Source organism: Gymnoscopelus microlampas, assembly GCF_963454915.1.
Source record: "Gymnoscopelus microlampas genome assembly, chromosome: 10".
Lineage (NCBI taxonomy): Eukaryota > Metazoa > Chordata > Actinopteri > Myctophiformes > Myctophidae > Gymnoscopelus > Gymnoscopelus microlampas.
In genome coordinates this window covers 18716816-18741176 of record NC_139947.1, presented here as the reverse complement: position 1 = coordinate 18741176, position 24361 = coordinate 18716816, and the positions used below count along the sequence as shown (strand labels likewise).

The following is a 24361-nucleotide window of genomic DNA, read 5'->3' as shown; positions in this document are numbered from 1 at the left end:
ACACACACACACACACACACACACATGAGGTGGGTGGGCCATTATTCTAAGCAATAAATGAGAATGACAAAATGGTGCAGGTTGGCAGCGCTCCAACAATGCTGCAGCATTACTTTATGTTCCTGTTATTACAGCACACTCCCCGTGCACAGCGCATGTGCAAACAGGGTGACATTCACTCCAACCTAAAGGCCGATACCACTTTTTGTTTTTACAATTGACTTGTTATTCTTATGGCCTAGAATGCAAACCTGGCTCACAAAGCACTCATAAATAATATGAAGTGATTGTTTGAACCTGCTTTGACCAGCAGATGGGTGGGATTCAGCCAGTCAGTCTTTTTTTCCCGCTGGGTTATTTACTCCAGTGGTTCTCAACCTTTTCATGTCAAGGACCCCAAAATTGATTGTATTTGTCCGAGGACCCCCATCTAAAAACATTTTATTTATTTCTTTCTTTATTTTCTTTCTTTCTTTCTTTCTTTCTTTCTTTCTTTCTTTCTTTCTTTCTTTCTTTCTTTCTTTCTTTCTCACACATTGTAAAAGTGCAGATTGCAAGCTTTCAAATGAAACACTGAAATCTGAAAAATTGTTGAAGAAGTTCATTTTAATGTTGTCAAATCTTAAATCCATAAGCTGAGAAGAAGCCGGTCCAAGATCTGTGTTATATATTAAACTCTGACAGCAGTTAATAGTTCAAGGAGAAATTCTATTCAAATCTAGTATTTTGTGATCCTAAGACGGCTGTTTGTTACATTGAGTATATTCGTCAAATTTGTGTAATGGAACAGTCACTTAAATCATTTAAACAGTATATACTGTACTTTGTCTGCCTAAAGCTCACATTGCATGATACTGTGACACATTGTGAGCTTGTAGATCGGAATTGAATGTTCGTCCCAGAAAAGGGATACCAAGATTCATGTGGTTAAAAAAAATACAAATACATATTTCCTTGATTTGCGCGATTTCATGTTTGCCTATTTGGGGCATTCTATCAGAGCCATGGTGGAATGTTCCCTAGGTAAAGAGCAGTGTTCAGAATGGTGAGGTGTGGTTAAGAGGCTCCACTTCTAAAGAAAAACTTTACAATCTTTTTTTATTTATCCTTAAGCCTGATTCTTATGAGGGAGGGGCCTCTTTCTCCCCCTCTGTCTCTCTCTCTCTCTCTCTCTCTCTCTCTCTCTCTCTCTCTCTCTCTCTCTCTCTCTCTCTCTCTCTCTCTCTCCTCCTGTGATTGATCTTTAATAAGTGCTCCCCTCCTTCCATCATTCCATCAGTTTGTCTGGTGTCATGTTCTCAAGGGAAGTGTGGCTGCTTTTATTGGTCTACAGGGACGCTGGGGCTGGTTCCTGTGGTTGTGTGTGTGTGTGTGTGTGTGTGTGTGTGTGTGTGTGTGTGTGTGTGTGTGTGTGTGTGTGTGTGTGTGTGTGTGTGTGTGTGTGTGTGTGTGTGTGTGTGTGTGTGTGTGTGTGTGTGTGTGTGTGTGTGTGTGTGTGTGTGCTCGCATGCACGTGCGTGCGTGCGTGTTAGAGAGTTGTTTGTGAAGGCAGACAATTATACATTCTATCCCATGTTTGCTAATGTTTGATCTATACCTTTTCTGTTTGTGGTGCTTGTGTATTTATGCCATGGCATGTGTGTGCTTGTGCACATGTATGCTAGTGTGTGTTGGCTTAGTACGTGTCTGCGAGCCATTATGTGCATTTCCCCTGCAGTGTGTGGATTCATGCTTGGCTTTGTGCATTTAGACTTGTTTGCGTGGGTTTAGTAGTTGTGAATGTGTTTGTGTTTCTTTCATGCATTGTCTTTTCTCTCTCTCTCTCTGGTACACACACATGCACGCACGCACGCACACACACACACACACACACACACACACACACACACACACACACACACACACACACACACACACACACACACACATACATTTAGTTTGTGGCTATTGTTTTTTTAAGCCATTTTGAAGTAGGCGGGCTGCAGGCAGAGGCTATAGCCATGGATTTTAGATCTTGTAAAAATGTGCCCACGGCCCAAACTGTTGGGAAAACTGCAATATCTGATAAAGCTACACTTAATGCTTGTGTGTTTCTGTCAATAATATGGTGACATCACAGCGGTCACCATACTAAAAACTCTGGCATGCATATGAATCTGAACTGTATGAAATAATAAACAGTGTGTGGTTTATCTGAACGTCTTAAGAATGGAACTGTCAGTTCTGCATTTATGCATTTTTGTTTGTCAAACCGTTGTGTATTATTGTTTAATTATAAGCAACATGGCATATTTTAAAGCTCGTACAAAGTTAATGTAAACGACTGAAGAGAGATTGTGCGCTATTCTGATGCGATCAGACATCAGAAAACCTGACACGTAGACAAGGCCACATGCTAAGCCAAAGAGCTATTCAGCGTAGCGTTAAGTCGCACGAGCGTGGCTGCGTGCACAAGTACTTTTGTGTGGTAGGTGGTACGAATCACCCTCCCCCTCGCCCCCCCCCCCCCCATGGCCTGTGTGTTTACGTGTACAGTATATGTGTATTTGTGAGTGGTTGCCAGTCTGTTTGTGTGGCTGTGTGTGTGTGTGTGTGTGTGTGTGTGTGTGTGTGTGTGTGTGTGTGTGTGTGTGTGTGTGTGTGTGTGTGTGTGCGCGCATGTGTGCGTGCGTATGTGCGTGCGTGCACATGCATTAATACTTGTGAGTCTCTTTGTATGTGCATGCATATACACACAGCATTCGTGTTTGTGTGTGTGTGTGTGTGTGTGTGTGTGTGTGTGTGTGTGTGTGTGTGTGTGTGTGTGTGTGTGTGTGTGTGTGTGTGTGTGTGTGTGTGTGTGTGTGTGTGTGTGTGTGTGTGTGTGTGGGCGCGTGTGCGTGCATCAATACATGTATACTGTATGTCTCTGTATGTGTATGTTTGTGAGTTTTGTGTATTTGTGCTGTTCGTGTGTGCATGCGTCCGTGTGTCCGTGTGTGTCCGTGTGTGTCCATGTGTGTGTGTGTGTGTGTGTGTGTGTGTGTGTGTGTGTGTGTGTGTGTGTGTGTGTGTGTGTGTGTGTGTGTGTGTGTGTGTGTGTGTGTGTGTGTGTGTGTGTGTGTGTGTGTGTGTGTGTTTAGGGGTGGGGAGGTCTCCAGGCAGAATAATGAAGGTAAATGGTTCCCAGATGGGCTGTTTTCTCTGTTTCACTGTGTGTTCAGTGACGCGGGGAGAGTGACAAGACTCTAATAGGAAACAGACCGGCTCAGTGCAGCTTTGAACTGTGCCGACAGTCCATCAGAACTCCTAGCCTCTCCTCGTCGCTTCAGAAACCATGATAAACAACGATACAGTATTCTTTTGTACAAATCACACTGGGCGCTTTGTGTTCTGCTCTCACGCTGTTGGCCCACGGAGAGACCAAAGGCAGCGCACACAGTGTTAATTTAACACTCTGGAACTTTGCTGTGCAAGAATCTATTGTCTCAGAGATGACTCGCGTCTGGAACGAGGCAAACTGGCTTCCTCAGCCCTCTCACAGAAAAAGGATGTGGTTACAATAATCATTTTGAAGAGCTTAGATCTGTCGATCATAAAGATTTCCTAATCTCTGGTCATTTGACTTGCCTATGACTTATGCTTAATTTATCCTCCGTCGTAACACGGTGTCATCCGACAAAGTATAAATGCGGCTTTAGCCTATATATATGTTTGCTAATCCGATATTCTTTGTGACTTCATATTGCCATGTTTACTCTTAACGACTCAATTCAACAGAATATATATTGCGTCAATTGGTTTATTTACTGAAATCACATGTCTGAATAACAGTAAAGAACGATAAGAAAGTAGAAGATTTGGTTGAATTGTCTTCCTTTACTGAGAGGTACACTTAAATGAAGATATGTCAATCATGTATATTTCATATTGTTCATTATAATATATCTATTATTTAGTGTTTGGCTTCTTATTGTAACAAGATGGCCTCAAAAGGTGTATCAGAGAAGACATTTGTAAAAGCTTTCACAGGCCAACAGTGGAGGTTTTGCTGTTCACGCAGGAAATTGGCAATGACTAAATTGGGGAGAAAATAAACGCATCTCTGTAATTTTAAGATTTCTTTGGCTATTCAAAAATTGCAGATATACAAGCTCATAGCGCGGCACCGAGTGCTGCGCTATGAGCTTGTAGATCTGCTATTTTTGAAAGAGAAATGGTGAAAACGTGTGCAAATCTTTGAATATATATTTTCTTCGATTTTATAGATTTTATAAAATATTTTCTTCCTGGGATCCCCAGAAGCAAAGATTTGAGTTACAAATGTTCGCTTGAAAAAATATGTATATTCAAAGATTTGCACAAATGTTCACAATTTAAAAGAAAATAGTAGATCTACAAGTTCGAGTCAGCTGCTTTCCCGGTCGAAATGGGTTAACATAAAGTTGCAACATTGTGTGTTTGTGCTTTGCTCTGATAGGACGGTGGTGATGCCCATTGCCCAGGAGTTTTCTCCTGACGTGGTTCTGGTGTCTGCAGGGTTCGATGCAGCTGACGGCCACCCAGCTCCACTGGGAGGGTACAAGGTCTCCGCTAGATGTAAGAACACCCTCCCTCATCTCACTGCCCCGACTAGACTGGCTCCTTTTACTTTATTTTGTCACCTTCCCCACTCTCCAGTGGTGGAAAAAGTACTACATTTTTTTACTTATGTAAAAGTATCAATACCGCAATGTAGAAATACTCTGTTACAAGTAAAAGTGTGGAATTAAAAATGTACTTGAGTAAAAGTACAGAAGTTTTGTTATCAAAATGTACTTAAAGTAGAAATTATGCAGAATGTCCCATTTCACAAGTTTAAAATACAATGTATAAATTGTATTAAAATCTTTCACAAATCTGTAGATCGCCTATTTTCAAATGGCCGAACTATATACAGAGCTGAAGTGGTTATTGTAAGTTTTGTAATAATAATCAGAATCTAAGTAGCTAGTACCGTAACTAAATTGTCAAATAATTGTAGTGGAGCAAAAGTATAATATTTGCCTCTGAGATGTAGTGGAGTAGAAGTAAAAGTACATTAAAATTGGAAATACTCCAGTGAAGTAAAAATATCAAAACAAATTACATAAGTACAGTACTTGAAGTAGTTACTGTACACCACTGCCACTCTCCCATATCTGTACTGTAGCACCACCAGCAGCAGTCACACCCATCCTCAAATCACCTCCTGTGTATCTAGGTGACATTCTCACCGTGACTACTATACTGTGTAGGGTACAATCACAGGTCAGTCTCTAAACTCAAGTGTGTGTGTGTGTGTGTGTGTGTGTGTGTGTGTGTGTGTGTGTGTGTGTGTGTGTGTGTGTGTGTGTGTGTGTGTGTGTGTGTGTGTGTGTGTGTGTGTGTGTGTGTGTGTGTGTGTGTGTGTGTGTGTGTGTGTGTGTGTGTGCTGCAGGTTTTGGCTTCCTGACCCGTCAGCTGATGTCTCTAGCAGGGGGTCGTGTGGTGCTCGCCCTAGAGGGGGGTCATGACCTCACAGCCATCTGTGATGCGTCAGAGGCCTGCGTCAGCGCTCTGTTGGGGATACAGGTCCGACTTCATACGCACTTATCTACACTTATATCTGGTCATAGATGTCAGAATCAGAATCAGAATCAGGTTTATTGTCACATCACAGGTTTACAAGGTAAAAAAGTGGGTGAAATTTGTTTTTGTACATCATTCCCATCGCAACATTAAATTCCGTAGAAGGAAGAGTGGGGAGAGAGAGAAGAGGGGTAGGGGGGCAAGTGGGAAGGAGATCAAACAAGAGAACAATAGAAGCCAAAAACAAGTTATTTACATATTTACAAAGTACCTGAGATAAGAGACAGACTAAGGTGCCTGAGCATAGCAGCAATGTATGTATACTGTGCATGATATACTTATAGACGTTAAGGTGCTTAGAGAAAAAAAAGCGCAATAAAAAAGACCAACAAAAAAAAGTTTGTGCGTTATACATGGGATTAGGGTGCAGAAGCCTAAGGGTGGACTGACCCTGGTATAATCCTCTTAATGTTTAATCTTCAAGTGTTTCTTCAAATTAGCATTTTGACTAAAGCTTTCACCACAAAATGTACAATTAAACCCTTTCTCCAAAAAAATTCTAAAAGCTTTTGTCAAAACTGTACACCTAAAGGGTTTTTGGTGTGATTCCTCAAGTGTTTTTTCATATTACCGAGGGGGAGCTAAGTCCGAGTCATTTTCCTGGTATAATCCACAGGTGTGTTCAGGAAGAGCCAGAAAAGTCTGCCATCTGCCAAGTCTGCCATTTGGTGAAGAGATTCCATTGACTAAATCTATAGATTATCTATAGAACATGACGCTTTTTTTTTGTTTTGATCCCTTGAATTGCATTTTCCTCCGATTCTACAAATGCCTTCTAAACCAGTAGATCTCACAATTTCAAGAATTTTCGAAAAATGTTCAAGCTTGTACATCTGCTATTTTTGAATAGCCAATGCAAAAATCTAAAATTACACTTTCCGCTTTCCCGGTTTAAATGTGTTAAACCCTATAATACACGATGTAAAACAATAATAGCCCCCCCCCCCCTCCCCCCACCCCCCTGAAGCAAACAGGTCGCTTCAGATAGATTTTTCAACTTGCGCTTCGGGGGGAAAAAGTGAAGTGCTTCTTGATGTTGGGTCGTTACATTGATTTAACATGGATTTACATTGCTAAAGAAAAATCTGGCAATTTGTGGATTTGGTACAACATCATGAACGTATTTCCCTAAAGTGCAGGATGTTTGGAGTAACGTAACATGCATGTCTGTCTCTCTCTTGCAGGAACCGCTGTCAGAAGAAGTGTTATTGCAGAAACCCAGTGCAAACGGCGTGCACTCCTTACAGACTGTCATACAGATACAAAGTAAGTGAGAATGAAAATAAGTAAGGTAAGTAAGAATTAACAAAGTACTAGTTTGTTAATTCTGTTCTTTCTATAATTTTATTGTCGCTGTCGGGCAGAAACGTCACTATTTTAAAACGTTTGAAAATAATAATGAAAAAGGGACGGTTTTGGAGAAAGAAATACGCATGCAATCCATGTACCAGTTTGCAGAATTCAGTTCTGTCTTTAATTTTATATGAATAATACTACTACTACTAATTGTGTGTGTGTGTGTGTGTGTGTGTGTGTGTGTGTGTGTGTGTGTGTGTGTGTGTGTGTGTGTGTGTGTGTGTGTGTGTGTGTGTGTGTGTGTGTGTGTGTGTGTGTGTGTGTGTGTGTTGTAGGTCAGTACTGGCAGAGTGTGAAGGCTTGCAGCAGCTCAGTGTGTTTGTCGCATCTGGCTGCTCAGAGGAGAGACTGTGAGGAAACTGATGCTGTCAATGCCTTGGCCTCGCTGTCTGTAGGGGTCCTGGCCCGCAAGAGGTACACAAACACACGCACACAATCAATCAAGGAAAGATACAAAATGTCAGATGAGATGCAGCAAGAGTCATCACTTAAACCCTAAATAGATCTATACTATGTCCGCTCCTATGTTCCTCGTACTCTTCGACAAAAATATCTACAATCTGCAAAGCTCACAACGCGTCGACGTGCAAGGCTACAATTGTTTTAAAATCTTAACCCATTTTGAAATTGGGTTGCATAACATTTATAACATTTTAAAACATTTTAAACTCAAATCTTCTCTTCTGGGGGTCCCTGGCACAAAACATTTTCAGATGGGGGTCTGTGGACGGGGGGTCCTTGACACTAAAAGGTTTTGAGAACCACTGCACTACAGGATTAGTGCCCAGCAGAACAACGAATTCACCAACACACATGTCCTCCGTCTCAGCTGTCCCAACGCCTCCCGGTTGTTTTCTTCAAACGTGTCAAAACGTTTGTAGTGGTTCCAGTTGTGACACGGCTCTATAATGCTTGTTATTCCACCAGACGTGTTCTTTAGACGCGTCCCAGAAACGGACCTCCGCTCCGCACTTAACCCATTAAGACTTGAGGCCCATTCTACAAATGTCTTCTAAACAGTTTTCTGAAAAAAATTATGTTGCTATGTCAGTGGTTCTCAAACTTTTTCATGTCAAGGACCCCCAAAATTATATTTATTTGGCCACGGACCCCCATCTGAAAATATTTTGTCCCAGGGCAGGGACCCCCAGAAGCAAAGATTCGCACTAATAGTGCGAACTGAAGCAAGCTACAAGCTAACAATGCGTCACATCACGACACGTTGTTAGCTTGTAGATCAATTATTTTAGCCAGCCGTCGTTCTACAGAGTATGAATTACTGTAGGCAAACACTCTCACAAGGTCTCTTTTAACCACCTGCCTTCCTCTCTTCCCAAAGCCTCACTGACGAGCCAATGGAAGATGACGAGGACTCCATGTAAGGAGAAGAACACCCACCCAATCACCTCGCGGAACCCAGCCTTCTGGAAAGTGGGGACACCACCGATGGCCTTGGAGCTCCCCCGTGCTGTCACAGACCTGAGACCACCCACCCCGACGCCACTGAGCCCCGCCGTCCGTCCGTCCACACACATACTGTACCAGCAAACACAACACTGAAACACTCCGAAACGTACTGTCAGCCATCTTAGCTCACACTACCGAAACCTCCAAAACCAAAGACTCGTCAAACCTCCGTGTGCACGAGGGTGAAAGATAGCTGTTGAAACGACCAATCAATTCCGTTGTTCCACAACGACTGCGGCACCGCAACGATTTAGCAAAGCCTCACCGGAACGGTCTGAATTCCGATACCGATGTTGTTGTTGTTGTTTTTTTTATGTCTTAAAAGACCGCTTGCAGAGGATCTGTCTGTACGCATATTTTTTTGGGACGGCGAGAAAGGAGGGATGAAAGAGGCGGTGAGACGGAGAGAGAGAAACCGTCTGGGAGACGAGTCCCCCGGGAGACGGACGCAGACGTCATCACCATCATCGCATTCGGTGTAACCACTAGAAAGAGTGAAGAAGACAGACAGAGGGGAAGAAGAAAAAACAAAAGGACGACGAAACGAAACAGACAACTGTGGTTTTGGAGAGAAACAAAGAAGAAAGAGGAGAGAGTCAGAGTCTGTGTGTTTTTTTTTTATTGCACTGTTGCATTCCATAATGTGAACCATGAGAAAAATTCCATAACTCTGGGAAGACAAACAAATCTCTCTAGGATTTTTTTTATTTAATTGTCTCTTTTGATGATTTGGATGAAATGTTTTAGTTATTTTTTTCCTGTTGCCCCCTCTGTAATTCCACTCATATTCTGAGATGTCTTATTAAGCCTTCGACTCGCTCTGTCGATGTGCATTGACCTCAATACTGTGCACATTGGACTTCCTATGAAGTTGTTTTTTAAAACTGAAGAAGACAGTTTAAGGCCAGATTTTTATCGTCATTCCCCCCACGGCTTCTCAAACATGTGTCTTTGATGCACAAACACTTAAAGCTGCAATCCGTAGGTTTTATCTGTGACTCGGGATTCGGACCTGCGTTTCCTGTGTGGGAGAGTAAACTTCCACCGCTCTTCCAAGAGGGCGTCCCCGCTTGGCCTGGAAGAGTAGGGAGACCACCTCTTCCGGATGGATGTACTAGTTATATTGTATTAACATACTCTACCATACAGGTTGGATCATGTTTTATTGATTATATAAATTCCGGATTGCAGCTTTAATCTCAAACAAACACACACACGCACGCGCGCACACACACACACACACACACACACACACACACACACACACACACACACACACACACACACACACACACACACACACCCTAAATACACACACAAACCGATGATAAACAAATGACATACCACTGCTGTTCATTGAGGACTGTATAGTATTGTTGGTAGAAGTAGCCTTAATGCACTTAATGGACACCACCCAAAGAAAACTGCCTTAAATGTGCACTTAGCAGTGCTGACTGTACAGGGAGCCACATTAGTACTGTTCTCTTAACAACTGTGTCTTAACAAGCTTTTTACCTGTGGACTTACGATATTTTTTATGCAAAAGAAAAAAATAAATCTTTTTCTAGGTTCCATTTTGGATGTTTTATTTCCATCATGTCCTTCTATAAATGCTGTATAAAGCTGATGAAGTTCCCAAACATGACCCCGCGTTTGTTGTTTTCCGATGAGACATTTGGAAATGTATTTATAGTGGTGATGTTTTTTTAATCTTACGTACAGTAGCGGGTCTTTCTATTGGTCTCTGCTCCCGGCCTTGTTTGTGGAACCGACTCAAGTGCGTTTTCTTTGGATGTGAACATATTTTGTAAAAATGTGGCCGGTTTGAATCAAAGTAAACCCAAACATGCTGACAGCTAGCTTACACAGGACAGTTTGGGTCCATTTGGTTTCAGGACTTTACTGTGTAAGTGTGCAAACATGTCCTATGCTGTGTTCACAATAGCTGCTACAAAAGCTACAAAACGGCCTAGGGTCATCAGCTACAAGTTGCCATTGAAGTGTTGCTCAATACTTTTGTGGACAGCATCAAAGTGTGCGTCAACGACGTGTGGGAGCTACGTGCGAGAGAGAAAATATAAAGGCTTAGTTTAAAAGAGAATAGGGAAATGACTGATGGTAAGAAATGAATTGTCCCCAATTACAAGCAGGAGTTGTGTGAAGAAAGACGGGGAGTGGAAATGGTGAAACAAAAACACGATTGGTTGACACTTCACCACATCATTGGAACGCTGGAAAAATTAAACCAGCTCAACGTTTCTTTTGTAGCTTTTGTAGCTTGTCACGCAGCGACAAGTGTTCAGGCGTCAGTTTGTAGCATCATGTCGCTGGCTTCCATTGAAAATCACCTGTCGCTAGTGCTGCTAGTGTGAATGTAGAATCATTCTGTGTAGTTAGCTGATGACAGTAGATGAAGATTTAAACGCAGGCCAAATGAATTGCAAGTTCAACAGGCACAGACTGAGATTGCATTTAGTAAGGGGAGGGTGATTTTATCGAATATATTCTGGACATCTGAATGTCGGCAACAACAAATGTGGTTTATGATTAGCTGTATACAGGCTAATCTTATCTCTCTCATTTCAAACGTTTGAGCTTAAAAGTGAGAAATTGAGTGAGAAACCTGCATACGGCAATGGTCAATACCTGTAATTGGCCAACCAACTTGAGAAAAAGAGAAATGTACAGTATGAGGATAGACTGACAGAATGACAAGAGCTTTCCTCATTTTATAATAGGATATCACCTGTTCCACAGAGCTGACAAATGTACTTTAGTGTTGCAGACTTTTAAGTAGCAGTCAATCAAACGTAGAAAGTAACTTGCAGTTTAACTCTGCTGTACGTTTGTCTCTCAGCTGGCCTGTTGCACTACAAATTAATTTGTAATTGGCAATGGTTAAGATCTATAACTAGTTGGCTCTTAATCACATGAACCCTAGCGTCCCTATCCTGGGGGTGAACATTACAAAAATGGCACGTCCACAAGCTTGTAGATTGACTGTTTTCGGCCGAGACATTCAGTGTATAGTGAAAACAGGAGAGAACCTAATATAGAGACCTGGGGGACTCCATCCAGTGCATGTAGGGTTTAAGTGGTTAATGTACTAAACTGTATGTGTTGTACACTGCAAAGCCCTTAGTGTTAGAATGGACCTGTAAGGGTCTATTTTTACCCTCACAGGTAAATTTTTCACACTTAGATTCACAGTATATGAACACCTTGGGTTTTGCTGTGTGTTGCTGTGTGGACTCTGGGCATCGTCTGCCCATCAGAAGGATTTGCAGAACGTCTAGTACAGTGGTTCTCAAAGTGGGGTCCAGGGGGTCCCAAGCTAAATGTTTTAATATTGTATCAAAATCAGTTTAACCACTTACAGCCGATCTACAAGCTCACAAGGTGTCACATCGCCCAAATGATATTTTAAACAACGCAAATCTTGTAGGGGGGTACTTGGCACGACATATTTTTTTCAGATGGGGTCCGTGGTCAAATTCATATTAATTTGGGGATCCTTGACATGAACAAGTTTGAGAACCACTGGTCTAGTACTGTATATTATCCAGTAAAACAATGTAAGTAAACAGGAAGCCAATGCAGAACTCCCCATTTTACATGCTTGATGCTCTGTGGTTGCTAGGGATGCAACAGTTAATCACACTAATCGATTTCAATACATTTTTTAAAGATAGCCAAAATAACAGATCTTCAAGCTCACAACGTGATCAGCTATTTTCGCAAATGTTGCTCAACATCGTTGTACAATAATATATAAAACAGGGCTGTTAATCAGACTAATCGATTTAATTGATTACAAAATTTCATTTTTGTTATGATTTGTGAAAAATGTGCTTCAAGATTAGTCGATTCATCGAAAAAGAAAATTGACCGAAAGTCGCTGTTGCTCCACCCTCAAGAGGAATTATTTATTTGGAAGGACAAACCTAATGCAGGGTAGATGTGAAGTGCAGGGGTTCTGTAATGGCTACCAGTGTACCTAAAAAAACAACAAAAACAAAAAAAACAACTAATGTCAATCTTCCATCCATAGGAATTTCTGTACAGCACACCGAGTAGGTGCATCTGTTATCTATGAAGTAGTGGGTGTGTGTGTGTGTGTGTGTGTGTGTGTGTGTGTGTGTGTGTGTGTGTGTGTGTGTGTGTGTGTGTGTGGGTGGGTGGGTGGGTGGGTGTGGGCGCGCGTGCGTGTGTGTGTGTGTGTGTGTGCAGACTGTGTACATGTAGATATGTACTGTATTATATTCCGTGGGCTGTCTTAATGGCCAGTGCCTCAACTCTTAATTGCCTTTTTATTAATGATGTCATTTTGTTTTATTACGTACTCCTTAAAACCAGACACTGTACATAGAAACTCAAGACCAAAATACACACAAAGTCACACATGTGCCTTGATGCGTTCAGTAGTAAATGTGTATTGGTAGCTCTTCACTAACTGGACTTAAATCCACATCTAAACAAACTCTTTGCTTTGTACTTTCCTTTTGTTCTTACTTACCTCTACATGTTAATGTTTTTCCTCTTTATATTTCCTATGTGTATGTATAGAAAGATTGTCTATTTTGTATTGTTATTTTTTTGCCTTCTTAATTAAACGAAATTTCAAAATTTGACCTTATTTTGTGGTTCTGTTTTTTCTCAACTTTTTCAAGCAATAGCAGATCTGATGTGATGTGTTGTTGAGAGCTTGTAGAGTGGCTATTTTCACTACTTTGTACATCAAAGTATAAAAGTAGGGCATAACCACTTAAACCCTATATGGTTGGCCGAAGTCCCTCAGGGCTCTGTACTAGTAGTGTCTTTTCTGTTTTCTGTTATTGTGGGGAAAGCTTTCACAGAAAATAGCCGATCGACAAGCTTACAACGCAGACAGGGCAAGAGATTAGATGAAACACTGGAAATTCAGGCCAATATTATACTAAGTACACTCAATGCAGCACAGTATGCACAAGCAACTTCTTCCAGCTTCTGTTATTCTTCACACCTGCTACTTTTTCAGCAGTTATGGAGAAACCTTTCTCATTTCCATGCAATATTTATTTTTAAAGAAACTGATATTTAGATATGGATCTAGTATGTGAATATCTAGTCCCTTACCTGTTGCCCTACGTTTACGTGGTTAAACATCAGACTGTTAATTGGCGACCAATAATAGTGACAGAAGATTTATAACACTTATGAGTAATTCTGACTTCATATCTCAGAATTCAGAGAATTGCCTCTCTCTCACACGCCACGCACGCACGCACGCGCACACACACACACACACACACACACACACACACACACACACACACACACACACACACACACACACACACACACACACACACACACACACACACACACACACACACACACACACACACACTACATTTGACCTAATTGATGCTCATGCTTCATTTTCTGTTTGAAACAAACACTAGCAGTTCACTTTATTAAGCAAAGAGTACAACTTGTAACTGGGTTGTGTCAATTGGTATTTTTCAGAAGATTATGATAATATATAATTAAACGTGTAATAAAACAACAGAATAATCCTCTATTGCAGTGTATTAAAATGTTTAACAATTTGTCAAATTAATTTGTCAAAGATCATTTAGAAAACAGAGGGTTTCTCAGCATTATGTCCCATCAAAAACATCCAAGAAAATACATCAAATAAAATCTGTTTATTTTATAAGATTTTTTTAATTTGTCATCTTGCCAACCCCATTTTGTAAACACCGCTCTTTCTCCCCATTTCTCTTTCTCTCTTCCCTTTTCTCTTTTTCTCTTTCTTCCATTCCCTCTCTTTTCTCATCACCTTTTTGATAGCTGTAGGTTGACTGATGGACTCCATCCTCTGTTTCACTTCTCTATATGAATCACTCATCTTCTATTGATCGTTCTTGATAGCCCGCCCTCCCTCTCTCTCTCTTCTTCTCTTTTAACCACTTAAACACCAGCATCCGTATTGTGGGGAAAGCTTTCGCAGACAATAGCAGATCGACAAGCTCACAACACGTAGCTGCTGTCACGGTCCGCTCCTCGGACCGCTCCTCGGACCGTGGACTGACTTTATTATTTAGCCATTGTCTGACCTTTATACGGTATTGGACCCTTTTGGACCCTTTTGGCCACTCTTCCTGTTGTATTGTTCCCTGTTCTCCTTGTACCTTTATTCTGTAGTGTTGTCTTGGTGTTTCCTGTCTGCCCTAGTTGTTGTTTCCTGTCTTGTCTCACCAGTATGTCTTTGCAATTGTAGTTCACCTGTGTCTTGCTCTGTTACAGCCAATCATGTGTTAATTGTCCTTTGTTCTCACCTGTGCCTAGTTAGTCCCTGTCTATTTATATGCCCCTCTGTTTCCAGTCTGTGTTGGTTCATTAATGTTGTTTCTCTGCCCCGCACCGTGACAGAAGCTTGTCGATCGGCTATTTTCAGCGAAAGCTTTCCCCACAACCACAGAAAACAGAAATTACACTAGTACAAAGCCCTGAGGGACTCCGGTCAACCATAATAGGGTTTAAGTGGTTAATCCAGTGCTATCAGACCAGCCAAAGCTACTCCAAAGCCAAGCATTGAACTAGATGAATATATACTGTAGTTGGCTGTGACTATTGGACTTACAGTGCAGTTAACACTAATCTATTGCATTTTCGAGCCTTAATCTACACCGTATACTAACAGGATCCTTGCTGTGCGGCTGACAGCGGTATCCTGCTCTATAGAATTTCTGTCCAAGTATATCATAAATATCCCCAGAGCTCTTAATTGCACATAAACTTGTTCTTTTGGAGGAATTAAGTGTTCCTGTCTGCCCTGGCATGGACTCACAGTTCTCATTAAGTTAACAGACCGCGGGTGAGAGAGAGAGAGGGAGGAACAGAGAGAACGAGAGAAGGACAGACAGAGAGAGAGAGAGAGACAGAGAGAACAAGAGAAGGACAGAGAGAGAGAGAGGGGGGGGTGCTACTGGACTGTAAATCTTCAAACAACATCGTCCGTTGTTTCTGATCAGGAGATTTGAAATGGCACGAATAATAGTTCACAAGACGGTAAAAATGATTGATTTTATTTTTTTCAGGACAGTCACAGACTGATAAAACACAGACACATGCAGCTCGACAACACGGGGACAACAACACACATATTTCTGTGCCTCTTGATCGTCTTCTAACCTCCGGGGACATCTGTGTTGCCAACAGTTTCTCGGAAATTCATCAAAAAATCATTTTTATGGGTCAAGTAAGGTCAAGTTTTGCAGAAATGTTTGCCTGGAAGAACAGGGGTGAACAAAGGACTGAAAATAAATGGATCAAACTGTGATCTTTGACATACTATTAAATCTACAACAGTAGATTGTCTGTCAACAAGCGGCACTGTGGTACGACAAAGTAAACCAGGCTTCTGTCTCATGGTATGCTTTGGGTTCTTCCATCATACTTTAAGGAGGCGTAGCCATAAGGCATTTAAAAGGTTTGGTTTACAAGCTTGAACCTTCACACAATAAGAACAGCAGCACCAGTAGAAAGCAGAGAAGTTCACATCAGTCATCACCTGGGAGCTGTAAAAAGACAGAAAAAAGAGCAGAAAGCTTACTTTGACTTAAGAATACAACATACAATATACAATTACAATGTTACAATAGAATAGAGTTTTGAGGCCAAGTTGACTGAATTGGCCAAGATGGGACAGATTTGGGTATGGTAACTAAAAGTATAGGTATTTAGATGCGTTTGTTGATCACAAATGCTAATAATGTTATTTAGATAGTTGTATAAACAGATGCTAGGTTTAATGTTTGCATTGTATTCTAGTTTCTTTGACACACTATTTTGTTTTTCTTTGCACTCTACTTATGTGACTATTTACCTTTGTGTGTTGCCTAGGCCATTGGTTCTCCCCCCCAAGCTCATAACACGGCACAGAGTGCCGCACTATGAGCTTGTAGATCTGCTATTTTTGAAAAATAGTGAAAATTTGTGCAAATCTTTGAATATATATATTTTTAAGCGAACATTTGTAACTCAAATCTTTGATTCTGGGGGTCCCTGGAACCAAATATTTTGAGACGGGGGTCCACGGCCAAATACAAATCATTTTGGGGGTCCTTGACATGAAAAAGTTTGAGAACGACTAGCCAAGGCTTCATGACATTTATTCTGATCTTGCACTCGTACGTCACTCTGGATGAATTGCCTAAGTTGTAAACTCACTGTCAGTCAGTCATAACTCACTGCCTTTTATTATGACGGCTTGAAATTAATGTATAGCCCACAGGCGATGATCCATGGACTATTTTGACACAAAGCAGATAGACAATTCTGAAAGGTTTCCCATGACTGTTCATGTTCATTGTTTAGAATATTGCCCCTGTGTCCAATTAAGCTATGCAACATCGCCCAGACGTCTGCAGATAAACAACACAATCTGAGAGAAGACACTTCCTGATCTAACATGATAAATTAGAATGGAAAGACTGGAGAAAAAAAAATCTGGATTGAATTTAATTTGCTCCATACCTGAAAACAAAAGCATCGTGTAACATTCCAGCTGTTAGTTCGTAACAAACATCCACTTACTAGAATCCTCTTTCCATATTTCCGAGACCTATTATTTTTGTTTTGGTTTATTCTGTTGGCTGGTGCAAAAGGATTCTCTTTTTTTATAATGTAAAAAGTCTTGTGAATGTCAGAAGATGTTAGCATCCCAAACCACTGGGCTTTTGTTTTATTTTTTATTTGTTTTACCCAAAGTCTTAAGTATAAAATACTGTAGACTTTAGGCAAAAAATATATAAAAGCATGACCAAAATCTATGGTAATTTCTATATTTTTGAAGTTGTATTGTTGCAATGTATTCTTCTCGTAAGTTGTAAAGTTGTATAGATGGCTTGTAAATAAGATTATTATCTCTTCTTTAAGAGTGACAATAGTGGATTGATATGCATGTTTGTTTGCTGTATGGGTTGTTTGTTTACATGTCTATATGGTGTTCATTTTCCTGCAGTTTCAACAGTGGTAATGGGCTGATTAATGGCACTCTGTGCCTTGTATCAGCTTCATTACCATTGGTTACCTCTAACATGGGCAATAATAATAGGCCTGCGCCCTGCATTTAGTATCGATTGATGGTCTGAGGATGATTGAGAACAGCCACTCTTTGTGTCACTTTTTTCACCATGACACTTTTTGCACTATACTATACTTTTGCCTTCAAAGAGCCTCAACATTTCGTCTGTCAGTGTGCGAGCCTTTTCTGTTGTTTATGAGCACTGGAAACATTAGCAGTTACCTCCACAAGACATTCTAAGTATGGGTTGCTCGGGTTGGTGTATACACAGTAAAAGTATTAATCTAACAGTGAGAGTGTACACATGTAACCAAATGGACCCGTAGGAGTCAATTTCATTCCATTTCTACATTCTCAGCGTTACAAATGGTCACGTTAACACTGAGGATTTTACTGTGTATGGGAATGGAGTGGAGTAATCACAGTAGTGGGTGCAAAGCCTCAGCACTTTACGATGCCAGTGTTGCCATTGAAACCAAACCGCTGTTCCGCTCGTAAGACAAATGTCTGTTGACATGAATAATGTGTATTCAGTTTCATTTTTGTCATACTGTATGACAGCAGTGTACTGTCATGTCAACCTGTGGTGGAATGCAGTGGTGGAAAGTAACTAAGTACATTCACTCAAGTAAATGAGGTATTTTTTTCCTTTCCTGGAGTATTTCCAATTTTCCGTACTTTTACTTCTACTCCACTACATCTCAGAGGCAAATATTACACTTTTACTCCAGTACAATTATTTGAAAACTTTCGTTACTAGTTACTTTAGTTACTAGTTACCGATTTTGATTATTATCACAAAACATACATTAACCACTTCAGCCCTATATACATTTCGGCCATTTAGAAAATAGCCGATCTACAAGCTCCCAATGCGTCGCGATGCGACGCATTGTGAGCTTGTAGATCGACTATTTTCAAAAGATTTTTATACATTAGAATATTTGTGAAATGGGACATTCTGCATAATGAGTACTTTCTCCTTTTGGTACTTTTGAGTTCATTTTGATACCAATACTTGTACTTTTACCGAGTCAATTTTGAATTCCGGACTTATACTTGTATTTCTACATTGCAGTATTGATACTTTTACTTAAAGGGGAATTTTGGACCACGGTTTTCTTACCTTTTCTATGATGTTATGATATTTTAGGATGAATGGTACAGTAGAAAACATTCATAACTCCATCCCAGGGCCGCCACAGCTTAAAACGTGCGCCAATAGGCCTTGCGCTAGATCGCGTATTTTAATAGCGTTTTTTTTTGCGTTCATAGTGACAGAACACTATGCAACTGTGGAAAAAACGGGGAAAAAACGGAGGTCTGGCTAGACGAGATTGAAATCTCAAGATCTCAAGCAAGACTTAGCGAGACTTTGTTTGGACGAGGTTTTGGTTGCATAGTGTTCTGTCACTCGAACATCAGATCTAAAAAAAAAGAAAAAAAAGCTATCAAAATACGCGATCTAGCGCAAGGCCTATTGGCGCACGTTTTAAGCTGTGGCGGACCCGTGATGGAGTCATGACATTTTTCTACTGTACCATTCATCCTATATCATAACATCATAGAAAAGGTAAGAAAACCGTGGTCCAAAATTCCCCTTTAAGCCCAATAGGATTTCATACCTCTCCTGCGCATTTTGAAAACTTTTGTAATTTATTTTTGTCTGTATATTTCATCGTGTGCAAATAATAAACATACGTTTTTTTTTAAAAGAGTACTTTTTCCAACACTGGTGGAATGTTCAGAGGCCTGGATGTAGCTTTGCATTTGCAGAGAGGTTGTTTTTTTTTTGCATTTTGTTGCCCTCCATCTCTAACCTGACTCCGTCAAATGGAAGAAGCTTGCGACACACATTTTGTTTCCCGGAGGGAGGGGGGTTTACCAGGCTACTCCATCTCTTCCTTAAAAATAAAATGCATCAGTTTTGGAGGAAATTTCTACGGTAACTTCTGGCATTAGAACCCCAGGTGTCCTGCATAGGAGACCAAATACAGTATCTACCACTGAGACAGACAAGTCCTTGGCTAGGAGAGGTATAGGGCTCATGAGCTTACGGTTTTGATGTCCTACCCGACACCAGGGTCTACATTTCTCAGTCGCCTATACTTATACTGTATTAACACGCATTGGCAAAAAAACAAACAAAAAAAAGTTCTGGATTGTAGCTTTTACTCTGAGAGTGTACAATAATATAATTTTACACTGATGATTTTAGTGTAGGCCTATTATGTACTTTAGCCTACAGTATAGTGTTTTTGTAAATCAACTCTCACCTCCTCTATCAGCCCCGGTGGTTTATGGGTAGAGGGAGTCGCATCAGCCTCTCCTTTGATGGTGACACTGTGATTCATGGCTCTCAGGAACTGTTTGTTTTCGTTGCGGCTCCGCGTTTGTTGGCTAGCTGCAGTCTATCACCGTTTCGTGCAATGCAAGCGAATTATTTGGGCCAAAATGAGGGGAAAGAATTTTGGAGGCAAGCTTTTTTGGCATGGGAAGAAATAGAGGGGCGGGGTTCGTTGCAAGGAGACTATAAACTTAAGTCGGTAGTGCTGCATGCTGCTGTGGCCACTTTTTCCACCACTATTTGGGTTCAAAGGTGGTCAGGGATTAATAATACGTCTGCATGTTGGAGACGAAAGTCAAAGGGACAATCTCTCTTTATTTCCACTACACTCCTCCCTTCTACCCCCTCTCTCTCTCTCTCTCTCTCTCTCTCTCTCTCTCTCTCTCTCTCTTTCTAATGGCCTTATACTGTACCTGCTCTCTTTTAGTGATCTTCAAATACGTTTAGATGACTCAACGTAATCAACTATCAGAAGTATAAAAGCTGCAATTCAGAACTTATTTCAACGACTCAAATGTTATTTTAACCAATCTGTATGGTAGAGTATGTTGATACAATATATACAACTAGTACATCTGCAGTGGTTGGTGGTCTCCCTTCTGTTGCATTGAGACAGTTAGACCCTGGTGTCGGACATAGGACCTCTGACAGGCTGACAACTGGTTGACAAGCTCATTAATAAGCGCATTATCTATCTATCCCTGGCCAAGAATGGATTGCCTCTTTTTTTGAGCGGTAGATGTCCCTCTAAATGTGGCAGACCCAAGCTTGAATCCCAGATAAGACATTAAATAGAACTCCAATATTATGTTGATATTTGCAGCGATTCGCAACCTGTGGGCCAGGCTTTTCACCACGTTAGTTTCACTCATTGATCATTAAAATGAACATGTCATTTTTAGATTTGAGCTAAAAAGCATTATTTTACACTTTGGCTATTCAAAAATAGCAGATATACAAGCTCATAGCGTGACACCGTGCCGCACTACGAGCTTGTAGATCTGCTATTTTTGAAAAATAGTGAAAATATGTGCAAATCTTTGAATATATTCTTTTAAAGCGAACATTTTTAACTTTGCTTCTGGGGGGTCCCTGGAACAAAATATTTTGAGATGGGGGTCGGCGGCCAAATGCTTATCATTTTGGGGGTCCTTGACATGAAAACGTTTGAGAACCACTCATATACGGTAGAAACATACGTTTTTCAGAAAACTGTTGGGATTTAGGAGACATGTAGACTCGGCTTCAGGTCTTAATGGGTTAAGTGGTCAGATGGGTGGGCCGTGAGTGAACACTTTAGAGATTTTCAAGTGGGCCCTGATCCAGAAAAGGTTGAGAACCACTGAAAGAGAATATATTAATGTTGATATATGCATACCTCCCGTGTGACTGTGGCGATAACCATAACGGCCCTGCTGCTGCTGATGCTGATGATGTTGATGATGATAGCAAAAGGCCAAGCGGCCAGGAAGCCCAGAGCTGTGCTGCTGCTGTGTTGAGGTCACATTAAAGACGGCACCGGGCACCCTCTGCTCCGAGGGTTTGAGTCCAGCTCATGTTACAGTACGTAAAGTCTCTGTGGTTTCCTGTTTGTCTCTGTGCCAGTTGATTCTTGTCGTCATATGTGAAGAAACAACACTGTTAAATCCTCAGTGTTAACGTAACTCAGAGAGTGTATAAATGTAACCACGAGGGTCCATTTGGTTACATTTGTAAACGCTCTGAGTTACAAGTGGATAAATGAACACTGAGCATTTTGCTGTGAATCTTAAGAATGTCATGGATTGTATGCATGGTGTCTGTTCTTGATTGGCCACACTTCGCAGAACATCACATTTCATGTCCGTCAGACCACCTTGATGGATCAGCAATAACTCACAATAGCTGACAAGTGGAAGTAAGACCACTAACAGACCATCACAGTTGAGGTGAGGTATGAGAGGATGTTAAGAGAAATATGAAGAACCGAGTTGGTCATATCATGCGACAAGGTTCCAGTCATTCTATATAAATACATAAAGCTATGTAAACCTGTATTTTCTTGTCGCATGAATCTTCTATCGTAGAGGTAAACAGAGGATCTTAGCTGAGAAGAAGGTAGAACTTTGGGTTTTATAGCTACCTGGCGATTCAAGTCCAGATAATGTTAAGCCTCTTTATCTGTTTCCCCTGAGGAACCAGCAGTAGTGATTTATTTCACTCTCCATTCACTCTCTGCATGTATTCTGCATGAATGAATCAGGTCTCAAAATCAAACATTTGGCACATACAGTACATTAACACAAACAAAGGAGATTCTGCCTATATATAAAGAAGCCAGTCCTATAATTCATTCATTAATTCATTCATATTTTGCCTGATGGTAAACATTTTTTGTCTTGGTTGTCACTCGTGTTACGTAGTACAGCCATTTCACTTGCCCAGAAATAAGTTCCAGGGCTTGTTATAAGGAATGTGTTGAGCACATTTGTTTGTGTGCTAAACATACTGTATGATTTTGAGACCTGATACACCATAATAAGAGTGCCTGGACTGGAGAGATATTACATGTTCCCCACTCACACAAGCAACAGATAAAGACAATTAACAAGATTTGAAAATGTTTCACGACCAGTTACAGTAGCTATAAAACCCAAAGTTCAACAGCACTTTAACCACTTTCTACCTGCGTCCCTAATTCGTGCATGTAATAGGCAAGAATTGTATTATCTAAAAAAATAAAAATAAAAACCTTTTAAGAATTTTCAAAGATAGCGAAAATCTACAAGCCCACTATGTGACATGGGATGTGAGCTTGCAGATCAGCTATTTTCGCTATTCAACGCACGACGAAGTAATGTACAGTATATAATGTTTAAGTTAAGACGATGTACACATGAAGGTGAGGAGGCTCAGCCGACAAGCTCCCAGTGCCTCAGTTTATCAGCCTGTCACCACAGGTGGTCTGGGAGGTTCCCGGGAGGCGGCTCAGAGTGGTCATTAGTGTCCTGCGGACATGGTAGACCACGCCCCTTCCATCCTCCACACAGAGAAAGCGTATCGGAGTCTCTCGTGGGCCAGGTAGTTACAGCCGGCCAGCTTGCTCTCCATCTCGTCCTCGCTCTGCAGGACCTGGTAGAGGAAGTCGATGTACCGCGACGCCAGCTTCAGTATCTGGATCTTGCTCAGTTTGTCGGAGGGCAGCGTGGGGATGATCTCTCGCAGGGAGGCGAAGGCGTCGTTCAGGGACTGCGTCCGCTGGCGCTCCCGGATGTTGGCGATCACCCTCTGGGTGTGCGGGTCCTCCAGGGCCGCGGCGGCCGCGGCGGAAAGCGGCGAGAGGGGCGGCCCCGGGGAAGGCGGTCGAGGCGGAGGGCTCTTCTTCGGTCTCTTGGGTCCCATGGGGCCGTGGAGGTGACGATCCAGCGCCGGCTTGACCTCGTCCTGGTCCTCCATCGATGTGATGGCAGCGGTGGGGAGAAGCTCGTCCTCCGGCTGTGTGCCGGTCAGCCGCTTGGGCCCGTTGAGTCGCGGCGGCGCCACGACAACAGGACAAGTGTTGGAGGGTGGCGTGTCCGTCTCTTCCTCCCTGGTCGGCAACCCACCCTCTGCGTGTTCATCACTGAGCTGCTCCTCCTCTCTCATAGTTGGACACGCTGCTTTGCCTTGTCCTTCACTTTCAGTTTGCCTTTCTTTGACTCTTTGTACCAAGCAGCTCTCTCTGTGTATCTCTTTCACACACACAAACACACACACACACACACACACACACACACACACACACACACACACACACACACACAGTTCTCGTGTGTTGTTCTGTCCCCCCTCCTGCTGATCTTCTCCTGGGTTTTGTCTCCTCAGCTCTTCTCCCCTCGACTCTTTCTCAGCACCAAAACAAGCGACAGAACGTCGAACCAAAACAGCTCATCAGCCATCAGCTCAGCCGGAATGTCCTGATATCTACCATACTTCTTCATCTGCTCTTCACCAGCGTTCCAATAAACATATTCCTGGAGAACAGACTGCTCGAGCGAGCTCAAGTTCTCCCGTCCTGCCTCTGGGATGTGTGTGTGTATGTGTGTGTGTGTATAACAAGGGCAACCTGAGTCCAAGTTTTAAAGGGAGAAGAGGATGAAACCTTTAGCTTCCCACCCATCTGGTCCGCTGATTGGTCCAGAGGAATATGAAGGGGCTCCGCCAAGCCAAAGACAAGAGGAAGAACACGTGTTTGGCGATTGGCTGGATCAAAGGCACAAGGCGGAGACAAAGGTGTGCGGTTCGACCAATCAAGTCAGGCTTTTCCGCCATTCGTTTTGTCATAGATCTCGTCCAAGTTTATAGGTTCCAGATTTCTTCCAAAACAAGTACCCGCTACCATCCCCCCTCTCTGTTAAACACTCCCGTCCCCTCTCCCTCCCTCCCTCGCTCGCTCCCCTCCATGCAACTCAGCTCCACCACCAATTCCTCTGGATTAGGAAAATAGGATATAGTTGAAAGTCAAAAGTGGG

At 41.8% G+C, this 24361-nt stretch overlaps 2 protein-coding genes across 3 annotated transcripts in view; one reads left to right on the top strand and one right to left on the bottom strand.

Moving 5' to 3' along the window:
• Window positions 1–13087, top strand: part of hdac7a (histone deacetylase 7a) — an 81696-nt gene extending 68609 nt beyond the window's left edge. For both annotated transcript variants that reach the window (XM_084070415.1, XM_084070414.1), the window contains 5 exons: window positions 4460–4578; window positions 5438–5571; window positions 6813–6894; window positions 7260–7398; window positions 8324–13087. In XM_084070415.1, coding sequence (XP_083926541.1) covers window positions 4460–4578; window positions 5438–5571; window positions 6813–6894; window positions 7260–7398; window positions 8324–8366 — 517 coding nt within the window. In that variant the 3' untranslated portion in view covers window positions 8367–13087. The remainder of the gene's footprint in view (window positions 1–4459; window positions 4579–5437; window positions 5572–6812; window positions 6895–7259; window positions 7399–8323) is intronic.
• A 2421-nt stretch (window positions 13088–15508) lies between these two features.
• On the bottom strand, window positions 15509–23918 carry LOC311053165 (uncharacterized protein). The gene is made up of 2 exons (XM_084068613.1): window positions 21250–23918; window positions 15509–16016 (listed from the first exon to the last, which is right to left on the bottom strand). The coding sequence occupies exon 1, from the start codon at window positions 23493–23495 to the stop codon at window positions 22851–22853; it is 645 nt and encodes a 214-aa protein (XP_083924739.1). The 5' UTR covers window positions 23496–23918; the 3' UTR covers window positions 15509–16016; window positions 21250–22850.
• Between the last annotated feature and the right edge of the window lie 443 nt (window positions 23919–24361).

What these genes read in the sequence shown, in the direction of transcription:
- LOC311053165 (XM_084068613.1), bottom strand. Translation starts at nt 23,495, where the DNA reads ATGAGAGAGGAGGAGCAGCTCAGTGATGAACACGCAGAGGGTGGGTTG.